General features: G+C 36.6%; 3 protein-coding genes across 4 annotated transcripts in view; 2 read left to right on the forward strand and 1 right to left on the reverse strand.

Moving 5' to 3' along the window:
- vps53 (VPS53 subunit of GARP complex) overlaps positions 1–20783 on the reverse strand; it is a 24753-nt gene extending 3970 nt beyond the window's left edge. Inside the window, exons 1-20 of one of the 2 annotated variants that reach the window (XM_016272658.1) lie at positions 20594–20783; positions 18809–18889; positions 18354–18403; positions 18183–18249; positions 12633–12719; positions 11288–11403; positions 11091–11210; positions 8887–8965; positions 8672–8815; positions 8441–8583; positions 6734–6875; positions 6529–6615; positions 5212–5306; positions 3802–4044; positions 3294–3441; positions 3126–3208; positions 2952–3030; positions 2113–2261; positions 1938–2007; positions 1718–1855 (exon numbers count right to left, since the gene is read on the reverse strand). In XM_016272658.1, coding sequence (XP_016128144.1) covers positions 1718–1855; positions 1938–2007; positions 2113–2261; positions 2952–3030; positions 3126–3208; positions 3294–3441; positions 3802–4044; positions 5212–5306; positions 6529–6615; positions 6734–6875; positions 8441–8583; positions 8672–8815; positions 8887–8965; positions 11091–11210; positions 11288–11403; positions 12633–12719; positions 18183–18249; positions 18354–18403; positions 18809–18889; positions 20594–20680 — 2208 coding nt within the window. In that variant the 5' untranslated portion in view covers positions 20681–20783. Of the gene's footprint in view, positions 1–1717; positions 1856–1937; positions 2008–2112; positions 2262–2951; positions 3031–3125; positions 3209–3293; positions 3442–3801; positions 4045–5211; positions 5307–6528; positions 6619–6733; positions 6876–8440; positions 8584–8671; positions 8816–8886; positions 8966–11090; positions 11211–11287; positions 11404–12632; positions 12720–18182; positions 18250–18353; positions 18404–18808; positions 18890–20593 lie in introns of both variants that reach the window. The other variant, XM_016272657.1, reaches the window with a different exon arrangement.
- A 1131-nt stretch (positions 20784–21914) lies between these two features.
- On the forward strand, positions 21915–23156 carry LOC107585609 (uncharacterized). The gene is made up of 4 exons (XM_016272699.1): positions 21915–21969; positions 22233–22275; positions 22380–22593; positions 22674–23156. The coding sequence occupies exons 3-4, from the start codon at positions 22393–22395 to the stop codon at positions 23154–23156; spliced, it is 684 nt and encodes a 227-aa protein (XP_016128185.1). The 5' UTR covers positions 21915–21969; positions 22233–22275; positions 22380–22392.
- Positions 23157–24023: 867 nt separating this feature from the next.
- LOC107585610 (solute carrier family 35 member F2-like) overlaps positions 24024–25079 on the forward strand; it is a 3279-nt gene continuing 2223 nt past the window's right edge. Inside the window, 3 exon segments of the mRNA XM_016272700.1 lie at positions 24024–24252; positions 24385–24512; positions 24882–25035. Coding sequence (XP_016128186.1) covers positions 24024–24252; positions 24385–24512; positions 24882–25035 — 511 coding nt within the window.

Consider the following 25079-nt stretch of genomic DNA (forward strand, 5'->3'; position numbering starts at 1 on the left):
GGGAATTAAGAGCTTGATCTTTTTTTTTAAGCCTTTTCAAAGGGGCCCTTTTTTTTTTTTTTTTTTATAGTGTTTTTCGTCTTTTCTAAATTATCTTTGCATGATCTTGCACAATTAAGAGCTGAACCCAGTTTGAGCATTAGGTGGATTAAGGCTGAATTCCAGGCAGTTAAAAGACCAGAAGCAGGAAAGCCCCGGAGAGTCTAATAAAAGCCTGTGGAGCATGTGTAGGGCTGGAGATAGGGGTCAGGGAGAAGAAGGTGGGTCTGGAGATCAGGGGGTGGAAGATCCACCCGAGGCACAAGCCATCCATTCCTCCTGTTGTATTTGATAGCTCAGACGTCCAACCAGAACATCTGTCTACACATAATATTAAAGGGGACATTTCATAGAAAACATGACTTTCCTCTTGCTTCTGAATTCATGTAGACATCCTCTAATGTTCAAAACTAAATTGTCAGTCTTCCCGGACCATTTATGAAAACTAGATGCATAATTGGGTGAAAAATCATCATTCCCCCAAAGTTTTAAAAATGACAATATTCATCCCTACACTGTTTGGGTGACAATTTGTTTTATCTTAAAAGGGGTTTAAGCCCTGTTCACACTAGTTTGATGAATGTTTGATGCAAAAATCTGGTGCAATAAATATTTTAATTTGACTACATGGATGTTAATGCATCTATTCAGACAGACATGAACATATGCACGCCATCTATGCAACAGATTTTTATGGAAAGGTGTTCTCACCTCTTTTCTATCGCTTTGTATAGAAAAATGGCCAATCAATACGATTCACCCTTTTGGTCATGTGCCTGGAGACACTGCTGTCACACAAAACTACGACTACGAACAGACTGTTTCACTAATTGACAATGAATTGTAGAGGAGAAGTCCGAAACATCTTTGTTGTCTCTGTACTATTGTATTTAGTGTTGTTTGATAAACGTCATTGCGAAAAAATCTAAAATTAGAACAGCTGTTTGAAAAGTTGTAAATACTATTTGACTTCGCTTTTTCTCCATGACACGCAGGTGTCAAAAACAGAAAGGTGCACAGAGTTTTGTGTACCAGGGTAACCAGGGTTTTCCTGCTTTAGCAGCCACCTACTGTCAGAGTGTGAAATTGCATTTTCATTAAGCCCATCTGCCTTTTTTTCCGCAATGGTCTGAACAGACAAATCGCATACGAAAAACATTTTATGCAGCTTGAATGCTGCTGCCAATAAAGCAAAAAGAGGGACAACAAACACTTAGTTGTGATCATGTCAAATTAAATTTCAAATCAACTTTTATATCTTAATATTATAGCTTTTTAATCTAATTTGTAGTGAGAGAAAAAAAACTTCAATTAGAAAAATGTTATAAAAAAGTGGACAAGTCTGAACCAATTGTATGTTACAAGTCTATATGCAAATATAAGTAGATCTACTGTATGAGTGAGGATTTTTAAACTGTGGATGGCTAAAGGCTGCAGGCAGGAAAGCCAAGGCATGTGAGCACTTCCTGTCGCTCAGAGAGAGCTCATTAAACCAGATGATTAAACCACACAGCTTAGTAAATAACTCCAACCGAGTGCTGCACCATGCAGAGCTTTATGAGCAGCTGATCATTAAAGACTTTCCTGTATTGAGCTTCTCATCAAGGAGGCCTGTTTAAAACAGAATCGGGAGAGCGAATTCGCAAATGTTTAATGGCCGTGAATGCCACCTTCCCACCTTGAGGATCATCTCTGCTCGAGTCATTCCTTTAACCACTATTTTGGTGTAGCTGGCCGGGGCTTTACGGACCACCTGAGAGCCAATGGAAGGGAGGTCTAGAAGAACGGTCTTGAGGGAATGTGTATCCAGAAGTAACTGTTCAGAAGAAAGAAAATAAGGTAATGTGTTCTGAAGGTCCATGAAACCCAAACATCCCAGTGTCTGAATCTCCACCTACCTGCTCTGCTCCAACCATGCTGATTGGCTTACACCTGAACAGGTGGTTGATGAACTTTGGAATGAAGGAGCTGAAACGAATGGATAAAAAGTAAAACAGTCAGTAGGAGTTTAGCAAACGCTGTGTTATGAAAGAGCTTGTGTTGCACTGATTAGTGAGTGGCTGCGTTACTGACTTGGTGAACTTAATGCAGAACTGGGTGAAGTATTTCCGGGTGGAGGCCAGGTTGTCTCTAATGATGGGCACATTTTGTTTGATGTGCATGATTACAGAGGTCACATACGGGCTTTGATCTCCCACATGTTCCACACTCTGCCACGGCATCTGTACAAACATTCACAAAGTCAACTTCAAGGCTAGAAGACACTCTCAAACGTTACTGCGAACTAAAACTAAAACTATTAAAAACTGAAATAAGTTGAAATAAAAAAATATTAATATTATGTGAAAAAAATGAAAACCCCGGAAACTACAATAAGAAATAAAAAATAAAAAAATTATATTGACTAAAATTATTAAACGTACCTGTAAATTAAAATTAAGGCTAAACAGAATCATAAAAAACTAATAAAAATGAGAAAAGCACATAGCAAAATTACTGAAACTTAAGCTGAAATTAAAATAAAAGCTGAAAATATAAAAATAAATGACAAAAAATTCTGCCTGATACTGATAAGCTAAATTATTTTCATGTTATGGCCGATAACCGATAAACAGCCGATATAAAAATTATTTGTATCATTTTGTCATTTTTTCAAATAATCATTTAGGCATCACAACATTCTAATGTAGAATATGGAAATGGATAATCATTACATTCAACAGTGTTATTAAATTATTAGTGTTTTTATAGATTAACTTGAAGTGAGTTTTAGATAAAAGCAAATGTGATTTAAAACTAAAAAATCTGGGAAATTAGAATCTCAATTAAATATCCAATATCAGCAGGTATGATAAATGAAACTATAAAAACTTTAATATCATCTGATAACTTCTTTGGTTCTGATATAGTACCTTGCTCATAGCTGTGAGGGCTGGATCACATGCAGCATCCAGGTCCTGAACCAAGAGCTGGATACTGTTTGAGATAACCCTGCCAAACAGAGAGATTCAACTACTAGTAATTCATTTCCTTTGGCAAATATGTTTTTACTTAGCATTGAGGGTCACTTAGTGTGACGTATTTACGTGCTAAAGGTGTCCATCTCCCCAGTTAAGTTGATTCTCTCCATTAGGGTCTTGTCCACCTTATCCTTGAGCTTCTCCTCCAGCTGTGGACATGATATAGGACATTTGCATCATTAAAAAAAAACTATTCATTCGTACCATGTGAATGAAGCATGTGTGGTGGGTGACCTGCTGTGTGGTAGCCAGGCAGTATTCAGCTGTGCTTAAGATGCTGCAAATAAGACACAACTCTTCCATTGTGAACTTGGCCACTTCTGATCCCTCTTTCTCCTTCAGCAGGCTGCTGATGGTTAGACCACCACTATTGGTGCTGGTCCTGCATGCAAACATGCACAAACATAGTTACCAAAGCACCCTAACTCAACCCTCCGGCCCTCCCTCTAAAAGAAACACAAGAAAGACTGCATGGAAACCACAAGACAGCTTCTCCAAAACAAAGATATTTTTTGAAACTCCCAAAGACAATACAGGGTAAACCACACAACGCGACGGGTGGGGATTTTTCTTCCTTTGAAGAGCGGCAGAGAGAAACCCCACAAATGCGACCACACAGAGACGACCACTCGCTCTCCTTTCCAGCATCACCACAGCATAACACCCCAAATAAAAGCCCCAGTGACTAGGAGGATTAAACTTTAACTATCAAAAAGGGAGAAAGTCAGGTGGCTCGACTCACTTTGGTAGGTTCCCAGAGAGGATCTTCCAGGCATACTCGCGCAGATACTTCTGGAAGATTGTGGTCAGAGCAATCATGGGCTCTCCGGTGCTCAATTGTGAGCACTGGACCATACACTTCTTGTAGTACACGAAGAGATCTGCACAGCTGGGGAGCACAGCGCCTCCCTCATCTGTACCTGATTTAGGGGGACCCTGTGCCCGGAAATCAGCAACAAAACGATCGATCAGCTCGCCAAGATTTCTAAGACAGAAAACAAAAACGATAAATTATAGTAGGCCTAGACGGAATGTGCAGACTTTAGCTGCATTTCCTGCACTATTAGAGGTAAAAATCTGCATAATTCTGTGAAATGGATTTGAACATGGCAAAAAAAAAAAAACATTATACAGACCGTAAAAAAAATATATACTAATATTTTAATTTGTCATTTTCTTTTTATGAATTAATTTTTACATCTGTGGTCATGTATTTATTTATTTTATTATCAAAGACACCTGGATGGGTTAAGTTCTAGATGTTTTGAATGTGTTCAGCACTGCTTAGTTTCAACATTAAAACTAATTTGCAAGGTTGACCTTTTTGGGGAAATAAAATGAAAAATAATTAAATAATAATAAAATAAAATAAATATAAAATAATAAAATAAAATAAACATCTGCAAAGTTCTTGGGGGATCAATTTGAATGACACTGTTTTTGTTGGAAAAAAATTCATAAAATAAAATAAAACCTTGTTAACTGTTTGTATTTTTTGTCAAATTAGCATTGTCAAATTTGAAAAAATATTTTTTTAAAACTAAGTCAACGCAAACGCCACATCTAACTATGACTGAAATCTCAATGTGTTAAACTTGCTTTGAACAGCAATGTATTGTCAGGTCAGTAAATAGGCCATCTCTCTCAGCACTGAGTAATCAGATAGATGCTAACCCCAAGAGAAGAATGTGGACACTCTCATGCCAGGCAGGTCAGTGTGAACTGGTATAATGCAAGCCATTGTTAACAGAAAGGTCATTCTGCTTTAGGCAATGCCAACAGAGTGTTACATGAGCCAGAAAAGGGCCTGTACAAGAAGCCCTTTGCTTGGGAGCCTCGTGGGTTTAGAGAGAGGGTAAAAACGAGAGGTAAAGAACGAGAAAAGACAAGTAAAGAAAGAAATCAGCTGCTGTTTTCAGGCTGTCTGAAGCATTTGTGGTTAACGGCTAATGGGAACCATTTTCTCCTCAGTGGTGAGGCGGAGAGAGTCAGACAAGGGAACTACTAAAAAGGGGAGTACAAGAAAGGGAAGATCACAAACCAAGTGCATCAAAAATGGGGGTTGGTGAGGAGGACCCTTAAATGAATGGACTTCTTATTGTGTGACTCATTTGATATGATTGTGCACAATGTTAAAGGACATTCCACTCACTTATCCTGTGACTCGATGTAAACGTAGAGATGAGGCTCAAAGCACTTGGACACAATGCCGTGGAAGGGGTTGTCTGGAGCCTTCGGCTTCTTGGGCTGTAAACAGCAAAATATTTCTTAATCAGGAATTTTTTGAAGAAGTGTGCCTTCGTTATTTTAGTATAATTTATTTTGTATTTATTTAATTAATTAATTAATATTTTTTTAATAGTTTAATTTTGTTTAATTTTATTTAAATACTGTTTCATTTTAAAATCATTTTGTTGTTTTTATTAAATGTTGTTTTGCTTTGTTTAAATATAGTTTTATATATAGACATTTAATTAATAAATTAATATGTATTTATCAGTTTTAGTTTTGCATAGTTTTAGTTATTTTAGTACTTCAAGTTAAACAAACAAAATGAGAAGTGCTACCTTGCCAACTAGATTAAATAAAATAAGTATAAAAAAAATAACTGATAAAAAAAAATTAAAATTTTTTTTTTATTAGTTGTATTGTTGTAACTTGTATTTATTACTTTGTTTATTTACTTAATGTTAAACAAAAAATTATATAAGATTACAGAAAATACTAAAAATATGCTTGATAAAATAAGATGAAAAAAATAATTTTATAACTTTTTTTCTATTGTCTTTTCTAATGTTTATTTTTATAAACTGAATAAAAATGGAAAATGTTGCCTTTGCAGCCAGATAAAATAAAGTGGGTTTAAGTATATATTTATGTACTTTTTAATTTAATTTTATTTCCATTTATGTTTACTTTATTTCAAGTAATGAAAATTATTTTTCTGGTTTTAGTTTTACTTAACGATAATAACCCTAACATGTGCTACAGTGGCACCAGTGTAATGTAAAGTGGAAGGAAATTCTATTGTGAAACACCACAGTGATAACGGTGAACTTCTAAGGAACCCAATTCATCAGAACTCTTCTTACAACACCTGATACTGAGAACATCATTGCCAATTTGAAGATAAAAGAAAATAAGTATGCAATAACTGAGCCAAAGTCAAGCTGTTATATTAAAGTATACGTTAAGAGTTTGATAAATAGACGGCAAATAAAGACTTGTAAACACACGATGCCTTGAATGTTTTCAGAACACATCAATTCCAGAGAATATGCGCCTGATCCGGGCCATAGTTCAGATGCGAGTCAAATCAATCTACATTAGAAAGAAATGTAAATTGCATGTTGGAATGGCACCAAATGCGGTATCAGTTTCTATCAGAAGATGGGTGGAGTAGACTGCATATGGTTCAAATGTGGTCATTCCTGCATAACAGAGTGCAAATAAAGATAAGCAGCCTCACTCTATCCAAATCTTCATCCTTTTCTGATACGTTGTCCTCGTCTTCTAAAAAGGGGTTTGTTGGTTCTAAAGGTGTCTCAGGTTTTTTCTGCTGAGAAAGCAAAGGAAACATAGACAAACATCACCCAAGAGCCAGATTACCAGCATGTTCACATCCCAGTAAAATCCTTTTGTGTTCGCCTGCAAACAGGCAAGCATGGCCTCACCCCAGGCCCGTCGTTTAAGGTGCAGCCCGAGAAGCGCTTAGCCAGCAGTCCCTCGAAATTGGTGGTCCTCTGAATAGCGAAGAGCAAAAGCTTGACCTCGATCTCCCTGGCACGGGTTCGCATCAGCTTAGCCAGCTCGGTTCTGATGAGCAAACGAAACACAGACACAGACAAGGTTGTGAGCGAAACCTAATGTGCCAAGTAGACTAAGTCTTCAGGTCAATGCTTTTATAGGCCAGTGTGTGCAGATGCCTGGTTTGGCTGTTCAAAGAAACCACAGTGGATCAGTGTTGTATTCAAAAGACAAGATCCAGTTACTGTCAGCTTGAAAAAGAATCGTTTTGTGAGAAGAAAATAAGCCTACGGAGGGAGAAGATGATGGTGGTGTGGTGTATACATTCTTACATAAAGCTTTGTCAAAAAAAAGAAATATATTAGATGGGATTACAGAGGACGTCAAACTTTCTTTCCAGGCACTGAGGGTTTTGTAATGACTCTCTTGAGAGGAATGCGACTATAGACAACACACATACACACACATAGCCTACTTTAGACTGTCAATACCACTACTGAAATCCCAGACATGTAACCAGTTCCTTTCCATCTAATCATTCATGTCATACTGTGCACAATTATGTCTTTTGCTAAATCATGCCATATTTGTGTGCTGCCTAATGTCTAGTCTTTCAAGCTAACCACTAAATGCACATGTAAGCCCCAGGTGTATTTTCTCTATGGGGTAATGGAGATAATGAGGATTTATGCTACACTCACATCATGTCAGAATTACCTTAATTACAACTCTACTCAGAACTGCTCATGTCTACAGACTCAAAAATTATTTGTTTCTATGGCAGCACTCATTACACCAAGAAGTATCCATGTCTGGCTTTGTTATTGAAGACAGCAAAATACATAATCACTATAAATGCTACAACTCAGTATTCACTTTTTTTAAACTTTGAAAAACAGAAAACTTTGAGGAAATTTTTTAAATGTAGAGCTAGCAATAGACACTTCTCTTCAAAAGTTTGGGGCCGGGTACGATTTTGAATTATTTTATTTTAATTTTTTTATTTATTGAGGCAATGAGATAAGACATGACAAAAAAAGGTAAAACGCAAAAAAAAAACATTCAATACATATGAGAGGATTAAGTATATATAAGTAATAATAATAAAATACAATTACAATATATAACGTATACAGATATAGTAATTTTAAATGTTTTTAAAAGAAGTCTCTTATACTAACCAAGGATGCATTTATTCGAGCAAAACTCCAGTAAAAACAGTAATATTGTATTACTGAAATATTATTACAATTATTATAGTATAAATTTCTTTCAGACAAAAAAATCTTACTGCACTCAAAGTTGAACAGAAGTGTAACTATCTTTAGTTAAAAAAACATTTTGGATGTTTTTATTCAACATCACACAAATCAAAGCTTTCATAGAATGTAATTAGAAGATCAATTCTAGTTATTTTTATATCCAAGTTGTGAATTTCTTACATGAAAAATCTGAATAAACATGAATAAATATGAATAATGAATATCTTATTTATAGCCAACATTCTATCTTTCAATATTTGCATACAAATGTGGATGGAAATTTGACTAATGACATCAACGGTTATCACAGGTCAATAACTTTTGACCAACATTATGTGAATGCAGCATTAATGTGAGGTGTTTGATCAGTACCTGGTGATATGACAGAACTCTACAGAGATGCGTTCGGTCATGCACCACTCCTCCGGGAACATTCGCCCATACTTCTCTTCATAGTCCACAAGCTGACGCTTGATCCACGCATAGCGCCGATCTATCTTGTCGAGCCACGCCACCTGTACTCAGGACAAACAGAACACAGACCGCAAGTCAGATAGTATAGCACAATTTCAGCATGCACAGGACACACAAGGTTTCACTTACATCCTGGTTTTCTTGGAAGAGCACTAAGTATTCTGAAAGGTGCTGCCTGATGAACTTTTTGATGATCTCCTGCTTAATCCGAGGATCCAGGACATTCGCCACCAAGCAGGCATCTCTGAGAACAATGCTAGGACCTCCAGATTTCTGTAAATATCAAATTAAATGTGTCACAGGAATGATACAGAGACTTTTTCATCAGAGCACTGCATCTGTACCTTTGACCCCTGGGCAGGAAAAGCCTCTTCGAAGTCGGCCAGTATCTGCGTGCCAAGCTCGCTCTGTGCAGCTTTAACTCTGAGGAGAGGCGAAACAGATGGGTGAGTGTTTACAAGACACCAGGTGGTCTCAGGATTCCCTGGTGTCCAATTAGTTTTAAAAGCAATAATTTCATGATACCAAAATGTTGGAATCTAGAGCAGTACAAGTGAAATTTTACAATACTTCATACCAATTCCATTAGAACAAATATACTCTGTATGAACATATATAGGCTACTACTGAACACACTAATTAAATTAAAATGTTAAATATAAAAAAACTCACAAATTTTATTTCTAAATATGTTTTTCCCCCAAGTAAGCATTTATGTAAACAGTCATTCAAATGAAGATTAAGACTGAGCAATGAATAGAATAAATTAAGGGCAGCTTTCTCCTTTTCTTGTAAATATTGTTTGATTAATATTAATGGCAATGGCAGGCCTACTACATTCACACTGTAAGGCCTAATGCACAGATCCCATATTTTGAGAAACATTTTGTTTTGCATGCTTACATTCACAAACCAACTGCGTTTACTTCATCAAAACAGGCAATTTGACCAAGACATGCCAGCTGACCTTCACGTCACGTCACTACAAAGCTTTCCTTGCCCAGCATGTACTGTAGAAAAACTGGTATATTTACTACATCTTTTTACATTCAACTAAATACCAGCACTTTTGACATCCCTAGTCATGGTCTATCCCTATGTACCAGTCTCTGTAGGGAATAGCTAGCCTTCTACCTAGATCTCTTTAAATGATGGCAGCTCTTAGAACAACTGTCGCTGGGAAAATAAATGGAACAGAGACAGAAATAACAGCTACATGTAAGAAAACAGATGCAAATTCAAATTGTATTAACTAATAAGGCCAAATTGTACTTTGGACCTCAGAGATCTAAGAGGCAGTGTAAAGCAAGCCCAATCCCATCAAAAGGGTTTGGATGAACCACGACTTGATGAATAGAAGATGCACTTTTCATTTCTGGATTATTTGCTGGCGTAAGCAGACTCAACACAAGTGCCATCCAAAATAAACAAGATACTTAGAGGGAGAGCGAGCAAAAGAGATAGATGGAGACACATGCGCTTGCCAGTCAGACACTAGTCTTCAACGTGGCACATGGCTGCCAGTTTGCTCTCTCACCAGCTCCATTAAGACCTCGAAACTGTCTGAACCGCAGCACATCCCTCAGCTGCCGCCCCTGATCGAACCAACTCTGCCACACCTCAAAACCAACCAGACATCTCCATTTAGGGACAGTCGGGCTCAGAACGAAAGCATCTCAGTTTCTCCATATTTGGCATGCACTAATATTAAGCATTACAAAAATCCAATTAGACATCATAAGAATTTCCTCAAGACTTCATATGTGGTAAGCTTGTGTAGTTCAAAACAACATGGCTAAAATCAGTTCATCTGATCGCCAAAGGGGGGCTAATATTATTTACATTGTAAATTCCTAGGCACAATCCCCACCCTCATCAAATATAATCTTTCTACACCACAAAAGAAACAGACAAGAAAAAAAACAAGAGTCACGCAGCGGTCAGAAACCACTGATGTACTTTGGCAAACTTAAATGCTGTTTTAACAAAACACTGGATTCGCTTGACGTACAAATGCATGCTCAACCAAACAAACTCTCATCATCACTCAAGGACGGCGTTTAACATATGAGGTCCGTCTGTGAGAGGTCTAAAGAAACAAAGGGGTAAACTTGACAACAGGGGCACTGAAAAGGAACCGCGGATACATGTTTTCCAGAGAAACATTTAGAACCTGGAACAATCAGGGGAATCGTTTTTTCCACATCAAACACACCCCTCCTTGCAAACAACAGCTTTATCAGAGCATCCAACATAAACAAGCAAAGGGAAGTGCAGAATCGTAGAGACCGGAACCCTGTTTCTTTCCTAACAAAAGGCCTAGTCTCCAAGCCTGTAGGGGACATTGACTGCACCACCCAAACCAGAGAGAGCACCTCCTCTGGGAAAGCCCCATAACAAAGAGCTGGGGGGAAAAAGTAAATAATGAGACACTGTGAAGCAGATTTCCTTCCCATGCTGCATCTTCAGTAAACATAAACAGGATCTACAGACTCTCAGCACCATGATTTAGTCAAATAAACAGTGTGAGTGAGGCTTGTGTTCTTACCTCTCTGAGAGCTGGCGTATCTGGGGGATACCCATGTACTTCTGGAAGTGCTCGAGGACGTTGACTACACCCTGAAGGAGATTGGCCACCTCCCCATACTGCCTTTTTCGAGTCATAGCTCTGGTGCAATGAGACAAGCTTTTAGCACACTGAACAAATGGACTGATCATGGGAGAAGGTATCTTGAATAAACATACTCAAGGGAGTCCACACCGCCAGCCAGCATATGCAGGTGATTGAGGGTGGTTATAGAGGTGGTCAGGTGACGCTTTGCGTGGTCCAACTGCTTGATGTCCCGCGTGATCTCTTTCACCTGAAGCACAATTTTAGATACATTAGAGATACACAGATATTACAATTTTGACTGATACTTATTATATTATGATTGTATTTATTATATGATATTACATTTTATTACATAATACCGATCAAAAATATGGGATTGATAAGGTTTTTAATTTTTATGAAAAAAAAAGACTCATGCTTACCAAGGCTGCAATTATTATTGTTAAAATTTTAATTTAAAATCACTGTTTTCTATTTTTATCTATTTTAAAATGTAATTTATTCCTGTGATGTCAAAGCTGAATTTTTTAGCAGCCATTACTCCAGTCACATTATCCTTCAGAAATCTTTTTAATATGCTGATTTCATGCTCAAGAAACATTTCTTATTACTATCAAAGTTGAAAACAGAGTCTATGAAGAATATAAGGTTCAAAAGAAAGCATTAATTTGAAACTGAAAACTTTTGTAACATTTAAATGTATTTATGGTCTTTTTGATCAATTTAATGCATCCTTGCTTAATAAAAGTATTATTATTATAATTTTTTTAAATGTAATACTGAGCCCCAAACTTTTGAACAGTGTATTATTATATTATAATTTCATTATAAATTACTAATAAATGGCCAATATTAAAGATTCTATAAAACTTAAAGCACTTAAAAACATTTGAAAACATTTCAACTATTTTAAATGTTATAAGTTAATGTAAGCGTCACAGTAATATCCAGTGTAAAATGGAGATTCATTTTGAGATTTGCTAAAGATTATATTTGTCAAGAACTTTATTATACATGTTGGCAAAGGCAATCTAAATGTGAAACTAGAGGAAATAAACATGCACATGTCAATTACTATTAATTCAATACGAAAACCTATTTATTATTAATATTTATTCAATACTAAAAACATTTTAATATCAGCCAATAACCTATATGGTACCAACATATCATGCATTCCTTCTTTATATCGCTTCACCATATTGAAGACACAGGCATAGAGCTTTGCTATTGTTCTCCTGCCTTCCTCCCCTTGCCCTTCTTCTGATCTGCACTGCATTACATTCACAGATGGCCAGTGCATTACCTTGGGCTCAAAAAGAGCGCTGTGGACAAAAACCACAGGATGTCACAGTTTCTTGTGCCTCGGTTACCCAGCCTGTTGGGGTGGGTGGGTGGTGAATGGCTATTTACTCTGGGTCGACTTTCAGGCCTTAAATGACTAGGTTCCTGTCTGGAGGGCTTATTTTTACTCACCATTTGCTCCGATTTCTCCGCTTTGTCTTTGATGTCTTTGATTTTGCCAAAGAGTTGCTGGATGGCTTTCTGGGCCTCCTCCAGCGCCTGGAAGAGGAGACAAAAGATCTAAGATGACCCATACAGCACCGCGGTAGCATTTTCTTACAGCTCGCTGTCAGTTCGCCATTTTCCATGAAACAGCAACCTGAAGTTCAATGGCTTGAGTTGAGTTTGTGTTGGGCTGGTTTCATCGCTTTCAAACTATGCGATTCGAAAAACAGACACTCAATCTAAATCTTTTCCACCACATCAAAAGCAATTAATAATGGACTCATATTTTAAATGAAAATACAGGCTGAATGATGTTTTAATGAACATGCTTCCTGCCTGGCCTCCTGACCTTCCAGACACTTTATTATTTTTAGCAGGAAGATCTCCGCACTTCACCAGGGTGGGGAACAAACCGCATGGCCTGATGAAACCAGTTTTTACTTGACATTCTTGCAGGGCTAGGCTACAGCAGCTGCAATTTTGGCCCTTCCACATGTTGCCCCACCTGATGCCACCACATCACAAGGCTCCTGGCTTGGCCCTGATGGGATCTGATCTTCCTGGCCACTCGAATGCACAGTCACGGCCCCCCCACTGCAGCCACACGGCCAGTGTTTGGACTCTGACAATGCATAATTACTACTTCCTTCAAGAGCAGCTGCAGCACTGAATGAGCGGGAATACTGGCCGTTGCCAGTGTATTTAGAGAGACGTGCCTAGGCTGAGAGCAGAGAGAGTTTGGCCGTGTCTTTTGCCTCGCTCCTTCACAGGCAAATGGAATGCTAACAGCCGGCACCAGCTGCCCCCTGGAATTTACCACTTTTACAAGCCTCCTCAAAAACACAGAGATGCTTTGAGCTACATACACACACACACACACACACACACACACACACACTGTGTTAACAGCAATGCTTCCTCCTTTCTATGAAAGGATTCTTCAAATTGCAGTGTTGACTACCAGCTCAGAATAAGAAGCAAAACTAGAGCGCAGATGTTAACTGGGATGCAACTAGTTTAAAGGGGCCACGTTGTTGTGGTGCATCCAGAACTGATTTCTGAAGGTTAGAAAGATGGACTGCTTGTTGGAGGACAGTCCCTGGGTTTCCTTCTTATACTGCTGATCAGGAGAATGAGAAAGAGGTTTATTTGGATCTGGCAGGAAGGACAGCAGCTGCTTCGCATGTGGACTCTATTTGCAGTTTCAGGATGTTTCCCCCCCAGATGGTTTAGGCAGGCCACAGACTATAGGACGACATGGATGCTGGCATGCCTGCTTCATTTCCCTGTAGTGTTGTGACTCAACCAAAGAATATGTAGAAGTGTTGAGAAAGAAACATGTTGGTCATTAGGACAGTTTAATAGATGCTGACAGGCAGGAATGAGACTGTGTGATTATTTCCTCAGTGATTATGTTGTCAATCATGTACAGCATTCCACACATACACTATTGGTAATTATCCTGTATGTAATTATTTCTTAAAATGCTGAAAATATTATGAAGAAAAGTGCCTGGCTTTGACCCTCCATTGTACAGTGTTATCTCAGAGCTACAATTTTCATTGTTTTGCAAGATATTAAGCATGTTGTGTAATGATAAATTGGCTATTTTGGTCAAACTTTATTTTAAGGTCCAATTCTCACTATTAACAAACCATTAACTACGGCTTTTGCCTCAGTAAACTCCTAATTTGCTGGTTATTAATAGTTAGTAAGGTAGTTGTTAAATTCAGGTATTGGGTAGGCTTAGGGATGTAGAACATGGTCATGCAGAATATGTACTTTATAAGTACTAATAAACATCCAATATGTTAATAATAGGCATGCTAATAAGAAACTAGCTAATAGTGAGAACTGGTCCCTATACTAAAGTGCTACCGCTATTTTAATGGATATGGTAATTTTAAAAACTTTTTCTGCCATGTGGAGGACACACATTATTGTTTTGCAGAACTGCCCTCAAATTTAACCCATCAAACTATGATCCACATTTGTTTGTGAGTAACTTTCAAATTAAAACATTTGAAATTATAAATATTATTATATATAATATTATTAGAAGGAACTTCTTAAATATTGCCTAGAATCACATATTAGAATGACTTCTGAAGAATCTTGTGACACTGAAGACTGGAGTAATGGCTTCTGAATATTCAGCTTTTCCATTAGAGGAATACATTACATTTTAAATATATTAAAATAGAAAACAATTTCAAATTGCAATACTTTTTCACAATACTGTTATACTGTATTTTGATCAAATGATGCAGACTTGATGAGGATAAAAGACTTCTTTCAAAAACATTTAAAAAAAACCTTTTGAACAGGTGTATAGCTGTTGCAGCTATCATGTTTTTTATATTATCCATTATTAAAGTCAACTTTATTACTCCACTCTGCTTTTGTAATGTTTGCAACAGAGGGTTAAAACCTAGGCATTCAATCAATAAAAAAAGTGTTGGGTTATTTTTTATTTATTTATTTTAAGAAATGACTAAAACAACTCCAAAGGGACAGACAGGGATCGGTCTATAACGACTGATAGAAAACCACACATGCAGTAAACTTTCCATCCTGTGTTTAGATTAAATATTTATACTACATTCTTGGGGAGGCTCCTTCTCGGCATTCCTAATAAGCAGCTCCAGATGCCAAAAAATACACGAGACATCCTGATCCCAACTGGCTCCCTGACAGCTATAAACCTCTCATCTGAATGCTCCATCTGGGAACAACAACATGGCAAACTTTTTATATGGAACTTTCTGCAGCATTGAGGAAAATAATGTATATTAGCTCAAACCCTGCGTGAGACAAAGTGGAAGGCAAAGCTTGGGTTGTCCTCAATTTATTTGCACCAAATGCTTTGGCCCACTGTTGACTTTCCTATATGAATGATATCACACATCTAACAAGTTTCCCCACACTGTCAACTGCTTTTCCAATTCAAAAAATATTTCCAAATACATTGTTGTCAGTTAACAATAGTCTAGAATAGAACTTTCCACACACTGTAAATGTTCTGATAAGAACCACAAAAAATGTTGTTTAGAAAAGCTGGGCAAAGACACCAAGTATATTTTTTCCTAGTAAACAGAACAAAGTGTGGTGACCAGCTAATTATTATACTAAATCCACATCAGAGAAAACCATACAAACCATTACTTGAAATAAAATAAACTTGAAATATTTTTCAAAATTCAAATTATTTCAGCTAGTTGTCTAGATACTCATTTTCATTTTGCTTAACTTTACTAGATGCACTAAAATAACTCAAATTAAAGCTGAAATAAAATTTATTAACACTACTTAGACATTAAAAAACTACTACTTAGAAATGACAAAACAAATCAAAAAAATTAAAACCTGCATTTCAGTAGGTTTTATGAAGGTAAATTTAAGATTTTAATACTAAGCCAAAAAATGTAAAGGAATAAATCAAAGGGAGCATAATACGTCAATATGTTCTCTAAATAGAAATGTCTAGAGCAGACAATGTGTTGTACTAGCAACATTTCAAAGTTTCAACAATTTCCAACAGATCTCCCTTTCTTTTTAATTCATTTTAAAAAACCAAACAGCTTAAGCCACTTAATAGCTTCTAACCACTAGAATATGGAAATAACTTTCACTGCACCTTAAGATCACACTGCAAAAAAGAGAATTTTCCTCAGTATTTGTATTTTTCCAGTTTCACGGTCTTCTTGTTTTCTGAGAAATTTCTGAAAATGTAGTGAGTTTGAGTAAAACAAGAAACTTAAAAAATGTCTCTTTTTTTTAGGAATGTTTAAATAGTTGTATTGAAAAAAGACAAACATACTAAGGAAGATATTCATGTATTGTAGTGCATGCATAATTTCATGCAATGAATAAGACACTCTGCTCTGATTTAAGACCTGCAAAAACCTTATAAAATGAAAACGAAAAGTATCAAATTAAAAATGTTAAATATAACAGTATCTCAATGATACAAAAACAACTAGGATCTACAAGCAGGCATACAATAACAATACCAGAGAAGAGTTTGGGTCTTTAAACTGGGTGAACATCTGTGTTGTGACTGTCTCAGATAATATTTATCAGGCCCTCAGCTTCATCCAAACTTCAAAGAGCCCTGACTCAGTCACAAATAAGTGACCAATTCTAACTTTAGCATTTTCTGTACCACAGGGGAGAATGTGAAAATACTCGGTTAAGACAAACACATCCGTCCACCTCCTCCACACAGCTAGAAATGTCATCAAGCAGACCCCTGGGATCCCGTTTCAGACACGGATGTCTCCATCTCACTGATAAATACTGCACAGACTAAACAAAAAAGAAAAAAGAAGCTGCAGCGGGTCTTTCCAGTCCTCTCTCTCTGTCTCCACCATCACTCCCAGCCTCAAGCTACATGTGTAATCCACACTTCCCCACCGTTCCATCTGCTGAAAGGATTTTTCCTCTGCTCTGTGGAAACAACTCCGAAGGTTACGGGCCGTGAGACTCGTGGCCCAGCGTTAACGGCGATCTATTCAGACACAACCAATTTCCACAAGTGGTGAATGCTGGGTTATTCACGAACAGCAGAACCCACTCGCAGGTCTAAACCACGCTGCCTTTCTACATCTCAATAAAGGGGTCGCATTTCACCTCAGTCAGATCTGTGTTGAATCAACATTTCCAGCCTGGGCCAAGAAATAGCAGGACACTAAACCACAATGTGGAATGGAAATGCTGCTGAGAACAGGGAAATTCAGAGTAAAGTGCGCCTTCCTTTCCAGGAAGAGACAGCACATGGGACTCTGAAGAACCTTGGTCACTTCCAGAGATGTGAGATGGAAGAGATGCACAAAACAACCACGGTGTCGAGAGCCGTTGTGAAGTGGACAGAGTGGTTCACCACGAGGAACATTCATAAGCTGCTTTAACCACTACAATGATTTGACAACGGAGTACAAAAACACATACAGTTTGCCCAAAATTGAAAACTCTATCACTGTTTATTCATCCTTATGTTATTCCAAACCTGTATGACTTTATTTCTTCTGTGCAGTGTAATAGAATGTATTTTAAAAATGTAGGTCTTTTTGTCCACACAATGAAAGTCAGTGGAGACCAATTGTTTGACCTTCATTGTATGAACAAAAACAGTTGAAATATCCTTCAAAATATCTTCTTTTGTGTTCCACAGAAGAAAGAAAGTCAGTAACACTTTAGTATAGGGACCGATTCTCACTATAAACTAGTTGCTTATCAGCATGCCTATTATTAATATATTGGCTGTTTATTAGTACTTATAAAGCACATATTCTACATTCCTAATCCTACCCAATACCTAAACTTAACAACTACCTTACTAACTACTAACAAACAGCAAATTAGGAGTTTGAGAAAAGTTTGTTAATAGTGAGAATTGAACCTTAAAATTAGGTGTGACCAGAAAGTCATAAAAAAAATGACTCTGAACCCCAATTAGCCTAGAACCCCATGTGGCATAATGTGTATGAATTATGAATGTGTAACCAAAGGACTCACCTGTCTGCCATCTTGCCCCACATTAGTCTGTCCCCTCACTACTGTCCTGATGTTGTCATCCAACCGTCTGATTAAAAGAATTATTTACAATACCAGTTGAAATACTGAAAACCTAAAGAACCTCCATATATGAATGCAGACCATGTCAGGGTCTAAATATTAAAAACTCACCTGATTTTAAGTCGAATGTTATTCACCACTTCATCTATATTCGCCAAAGACTACAAAAAAATAAATAAATAAATAATAATAAAAATAAAAATTTGTAGGAGGAAAACATCTCTATTAAAATACATCAGCTATTCTTTTTAATTTTATCTCTTTTATTAATAATCAACATCTTATTAGTCACTTCTTCATGCTTGGAGAGCATAATGCCCTCTAGTGGCAAAAAATATGAACATTCAATAGAGGAGAATTTCTGCAGTAATGTAAAGCAATTATTGGTCACTTGCATCAATATGGGTGACCTAAACACAGGCGTTAAATTAGATTTATTAATTATTTGTATTATCAATGCTAACAGTATATAACAGTAGAATGCTGCAAATACACAAAAAAGGTTTTGAATGAAGATATACATTCATCATGTCGACCATTGCTCAAGTATTCTAATTTAGACTCACCTGTTCTGTTGGAAACAATGTATTAATGTATTCAACAGCATTGAAGTCGGCTCTATCCAAAGGGTCTTGGCTGGGGAAAACCTAAAACAAATGAGCAGATAACATATGATATAGCCAAGACCAGAAAAACAGGCTCTGCTGAATGAAGACCAGGTAGCCACAAGGTATCTAAAGATGTTCTGTGAGTCTGAAGTGACCAAAAAGCGTTTCTACACTTCAGGTGGCACCTTAACAAATAGATCAAGAGATCCAGCTGTATTACTGATCTTATGCTGGACTCAGTGGAGATAGTAGAAGAATGAATATGGCTTGACTAACCATTATATTATTAAACAATTCTGCACGTGCAATGTTGATGCTTTAGTCACATACTCTTTCCCGGTGTTGGGGAAAGTTACTTTTAAAAGTAATGCATTACAATATTGCGTTACTAAATTAAAAAAAAAGTTACTAATTATGTTACTTAGTTACTTTTTATGGAAAGTAATGCATTACGTTACTTTTGGATTACTTTTCAAATCTGGACAGGGCTTGCTTGTTTATTTTTAAAATAAAAAAATTTATATTTTTGGCAAATATAAAAGCCTTTTCACACCAAAAGTGAAATGAATAAGCCTCAGGCTGAAGGGAAAGTAAATCCGTACAGTAGAATGCAGAAGAAATTTCAACACACTTCAGCAATAAAAAAAGACACACTAATATTTGTCTAGAGTAATTTTTGCTTATTAGTATGGTTGAACTGGATCATCGAAGGTCAGAAGCAAAGACATTGGTTAATAGAATGGGATTAAATACATAAAGGATATTTGTGTTATTTAACATTGAATTTTTGCAGGTTTGCATCATATTCTGAGCTGCATTATTATTATTCATTTTGAGGAATACTGAATCTGTGTTTTTTTTTGTGAGTGAGATGAATTAATGCATATTCATATTTATTTTAGAACTACAGTAACATCTGATTTCTCTCAACATGGGGACAGGAGAGCTGTCAATCAATAAATTGGGGAGAAAAAAAAAAGTAACTCAGATATTCTTTAGTAAATTAAAAAGTAATGCGTTACTTTACTAGTTACTTGGAAAAAAAGTAATCTGATTACGTAACTCATGTTACTTGTAATGCGTTACCCCCAACACTGCTCTTTCCTCACTGTACTTAGCTAAACATTACTCGGGACGGTTTTTTTTGGCCTGCTGCCATCCATATCTGCTTCTTAACTAATGCATTTCAGAGTACTTCAGCTTAGGATGCATTCGTGGACCAATAGTCAGTTTAAATATATAAATGTTTACCCAAGAACTCTTTTAGAGATAAAACTATGCTGACCATTTAAAAGGTTTTAAATATTTCTAGACTATCAGCAAGCACTTGGATCATCGGTACAACAAGCTACATTTTCTTAGCATTTTATACTAACGTTGTAAACAGACTAACAGTTGTCCATTTTACGATTCTTCAATTGCATTACAGTGCAAATTCTTTATTTTATTCATCTTTTACACGTACTCCCTTGTAGAAAACCCTGGATGTGTCAAGGTGTCTGCCTTCAAATAACAAGCTAGCAATGACACATTTGCGTTTGCTGGTCTGGCGTTTTGACAACAGCTATCCACGTAAACTAATACGTAACATGATCAATAAACCAGACTTGACTGAAACTGTGAGCATTAATGGAGTTGTATCAAATTGGCAATTAGCATCTCTGGAGAAGACAACAGCTGACAGCTTGTATGCTCTCTCTGACACTGCATTAAAAACAGACACAACGCCAATTCATCAGTTACCTGCTCAATGGCCAGCTGCACTTCTGGAGTAAGGTGTAATATCGCCTCCAAATCTTCCACAAACTCTAATTCTTCATCCTCCATCATTGTGAACAGTCAACAGTCGTTTTATTTCCCTGTGCTGACGTGCATCCTTCTTTACCGGTGTCGATGCTCAGGAAAAAATATGATTCATTAGCGCCATCTGTGGCGCTGGAGACTCAACGCAAAACACTCTTCTTTTTCTTCTTCTTCTTCTTCTTCTTTTGTTTTTATTGGAGGTTGGCAAACAGCTTTCGGGTGCATTACCGCCACCCACTGATCTGGAGTGTGGACTCAGGCTCTAAATCACTATACACAACACCCCAATTAATAAATAAATCAACCTTTAAACAAAAAATCAATAAACTTATATTTCTCAAATTCTATTTATTAGTCTTGTTGATCCTAAATACTCTAGAAGTAGACTCCAACCCTTATCATCTGCAGATTTTTTAAGAATAGTACTGATATTTTGCTCTCCATTCTCTCTTAGTGCATTCTTTAAAATTTCTCTCTCTGAATCATACTTCTGGCAATGCAATAAAACACGGTCTACTGTTTCTTTCTCTCCACAGTATTCACACTTTCCATTATTATGCTTCCTGATTCATCATTTCCTGTTTCCTGTGTTACATAGAGGTACTTGTAATTCCAGTCAGGAAAAGCAAAGCAACGCATTATTTATTTATTCATTCATTCATTTGTTTTAGGTTTAATATTTTGGGTTCTATTAATGCTTGTTTTATAGTATGATATTAATATAATATTATAATTATAATTATTAATAGTATATTGTATTGATATTATTTATATCTTATTAATACAATTATTCATGTACTATATTAAATCAGTATTTTTAAATCTTTTTAGTGTTTTATTTAATTGTATTAATTTATTTTTAATTAATTTTAGATTTTGGTATTATTAATGTTAATATTTATATTACAATATAACATAATATCAATATTTGCACTCTAAGTATTCATGTGCCTAATGTAAGTTACCTTACTTTACTATTTATTACTTTGTTTTTGAGTTATTTGCGTATACAGGTACATTACTCAACGTGCTTAATAAAATAAAAGCCCTCTTGTTTTCACAGTCTGGGATCATATTTGTGTTATTCCATTACAAATGCGCACATACACAGATATTAAGACTTTTCATTTCTAAAAAAAAAAAAAAAACATAGTTCTCAATATTATTCGCAAAATCCGTCGCACACACCGCATTGCTGTTTTTCTTTCGTTTACAGAAGACTATTATTTTGAAATCGACTTCTCTCGTTATGTCTCGCGAGTTTTTCCGTTTCCACGTAGCTTCAACGTGTGTGCGAGAATTCTGTCTAGCTCCAGGTTTGTTCATTGCATATGGTATATATTTATGGCTTTTTAAATTTGATTTACACTAGTCTACGTAGTTTAAGACATTTATATGTGTTGAATATGGTTTTAAAGTATGTTTAGTCAAGTATGTTTAGTTATGTAAACTCTTAACGTTAGTTCTTTACAATACAATTCTAAAACATTAAACAACAGTCATTTACCTTCACAGCTGTGTGATTTAACCTGACGTGAACTCTTAAACCTGTTAACCTGCTGACCTGATTATGCCTTGGACATTTTTTTCAGTCCTGAATCTAACATATTGAAGCACTACCAGTAAGTTAATTACACACCAGGCATTATATGCATACATTTGGACTAGTATCTAAAGAAGTTAACAACTTCTGATGCATGAATGCATATCTGATGGTTGTTTACAGGTTGGCCCAGAAGATGGCAGAGAATGGGTGTCATCTCATCCCAGAGGAAGTCCCTACCCCGCAGCATCCACCCAGTACGGAGCCAAATGCAGCGGAAGGGAGCAGTTCTGACCCCAGTGGCCTGTCTCCGTCTCAGAGAGAGGTTCTGGAGCGCTGTCTACATGCTCTCACTCATGCCAAGAATGACAGCCACATTTTAGCAGCACTTCTCCTGGTAAACAACAGCTTATCCTCTTCATCCACCCTATACCGAAAACATATATTGTATTGCTCATTGTTTTCTCTTGCATTTAGATCACAAGGTTGTGTCCAGCAGGACAGCTGGATACCGGGACTCTACATCGGATTTTTGAAGCGGTAGGTTTAAATCTTCCCGCACGCCTTCTGGTTACAGCATTTCGGGGTGACGACAGCTCCGGGTTGCCCCCAGAGGAGTTGATCTCTCTGGGCACTGCTCTATTGGCTGCTCTCAGCACAGACGCAAGCATGGTTGCTCATCCACAACTTCTCAGCACAGTCCCTCTGATCCTGAGCATACTGGAGAACGGACCCAACTGGACAGATAAACAGACAAAAACACTTGGGAATGAAGCCCAGAGCGGCTCTGGATCTCAAACTGGAAGTGCTACAGATTCCCAGACCACTTCTAGTACGTCTACCTTGGACGAGGCTTTGGCTTGTGACTGCTTGTTGATCCTAAATACTCTAGAAGTAGACTCCAACCCTTATACAAAACACTCTGTAAGAGCTGTTGAGGTTAATCATTCTCACTTTTGATAATATTTATCAAGATGATATTCCTCTATTTACAATATTGGTCTATAGCAAATCACCAACTCACGCATTTTAGTAATATTAGATTTTTAGACAAGTATAATAGTTTTCAGATTCTGAAATGGAAACTGGGGACAATCTGAGATGGAGATGTGAAGGCAGAAGGAGCAGATTTATTATTATAAAATGGTGAAGATCAAAAGTGCACAAAAAAGAGAGCAAAGAAGTGTCTGATGTCTCTAATGAACCAGTTTTACATTTACAGCATACGTTTGAGTCTGAACAGGTAAATGGTTTGAAATGTGAACTAGCCTGTGTTCTATTCTCTCTGTCAACCTATAGCTTAAAGTTCAAGATTAGCTCACTGTGAATTCAAGATCCCTGCTGCTGTGTACTTTGTTTTCTAAACTGTAAATGACTGATCTTATTTCTCACTGAGATTCAGTTTTAGACATGAATGAGTTCACAAAGGAGACACAAGATGCCTCAGCAGCAGCTGGACACTCTCTGCTATAAAATTATTATTATAATTATTTAATAATTATTTAAAATATTTTTTGTTTAAGTTTTAGTTTTTTAAGTTAAGTTTATAATTGTTGCTATGTGCTTTGGTCATTTTTATTAGTTTTTTAAAACTCTATTTATTTATTTTTTCAGTTAATTGCAATTTAAGTTGTTGTTTTTTAAGTTTGCATTTTTATCTAATATTTATATATTTTTTCTGCTTTATTTCAATTACTGATCAAGACATGAACTATTTTAATAGTTAACAGTTAACAATAGCAACACTGTCAGGTTTAATCATAATAATATATTTTAAATACATTATACTTTATATTCAGAGCACTACACTTTATAGTGCATACCAGTATGAAAACCCTCATCAAATGGTGCACAGTTATTCAAGTCAATGTTCATTACAGGCAACTATTCAAAACTTTGCTGATGGGACAAGGCCTCTCAGCACTGATCTGTGGGACTGCTGTAACATCTCAGTATCTGGCGTCCGTTTACTATCTGAATACACCCATGCTGCAGAGCTTCATTAATTACACCCTTCTGGGCATCACTTACACCGTGGCACTGATCTTCAGAAGAGGTATTTGTTCATCAGCAGTTTAATTATATACTTTCATTGAATGTGTTTCATTCTTGTTCAATCACTAAAGATCTGCTAGTGTTATCCACTTTTTTGGCATGTAATATTCAGGTTGCCTCTCTTTTAATGTAGGGGATGGCAATATTTTGCAGATTTTAAAGACAAAATGGTGGAAGTATCTATTGTTGTGACTGACAGATGTGGAGGCAAATTACACAGTGGTGAAAGCATGTCAGTACACCACATTAACCAGCATACAGGTGACAGCTTTTTCTGGATGTGATGGTATACACTTACACTTACACTCCAAAGTGGAAGTGGAGGGGTTGGAAAGTTTTCTGAAAGAAGTCTTTTATGCTCACCAAGTCTGCATTTACATGATCAAAAATACAGTAAAAAAAATAATATTGTGAAATACTGTTTTAATTTAAAATAACTGTTTAAATATATTTTAAAATGTAATGAATTGAAAATGTATGAATTTTGGTACTCAAATTTACTGACACCAAACTTTTGAACGGTAGCAAAGGTAATTTCAAAAGGTGTCACATGTAACACATTGACAAAATCAGAACCTGATTTAAATTCTCAGTGCAAGCTGTTGTTTGACTAACTGACCTGCATTACAGCTGCTGGACTGCTTTATTATCCTGGTTTTGATGATCTTGTCCTGGTTCTTCCTGAAGACCCACTATAAGATCATCCACTATGTAGCTGTATATACAGGTATATGTCTGGCTGGGGTGGGAACAGATATCCTTGCTGGCCAAGACCAGGGATCTTGTGAGAAGCAACCTGGTTCTCCAGAACATATATATATATATATA

This window comes from Sinocyclocheilus grahami, unplaced genomic scaffold (assembly GCF_001515645.1).
Source record: "Sinocyclocheilus grahami isolate Dianchi unplaced genomic scaffold, SAMN03320097.WGS_v1.1 scaffold72.1, whole genome shotgun sequence".
NCBI classification, from domain to species: Eukaryota; Metazoa; Chordata; class Actinopteri; order Cypriniformes; family Cyprinidae; genus Sinocyclocheilus; species Sinocyclocheilus grahami.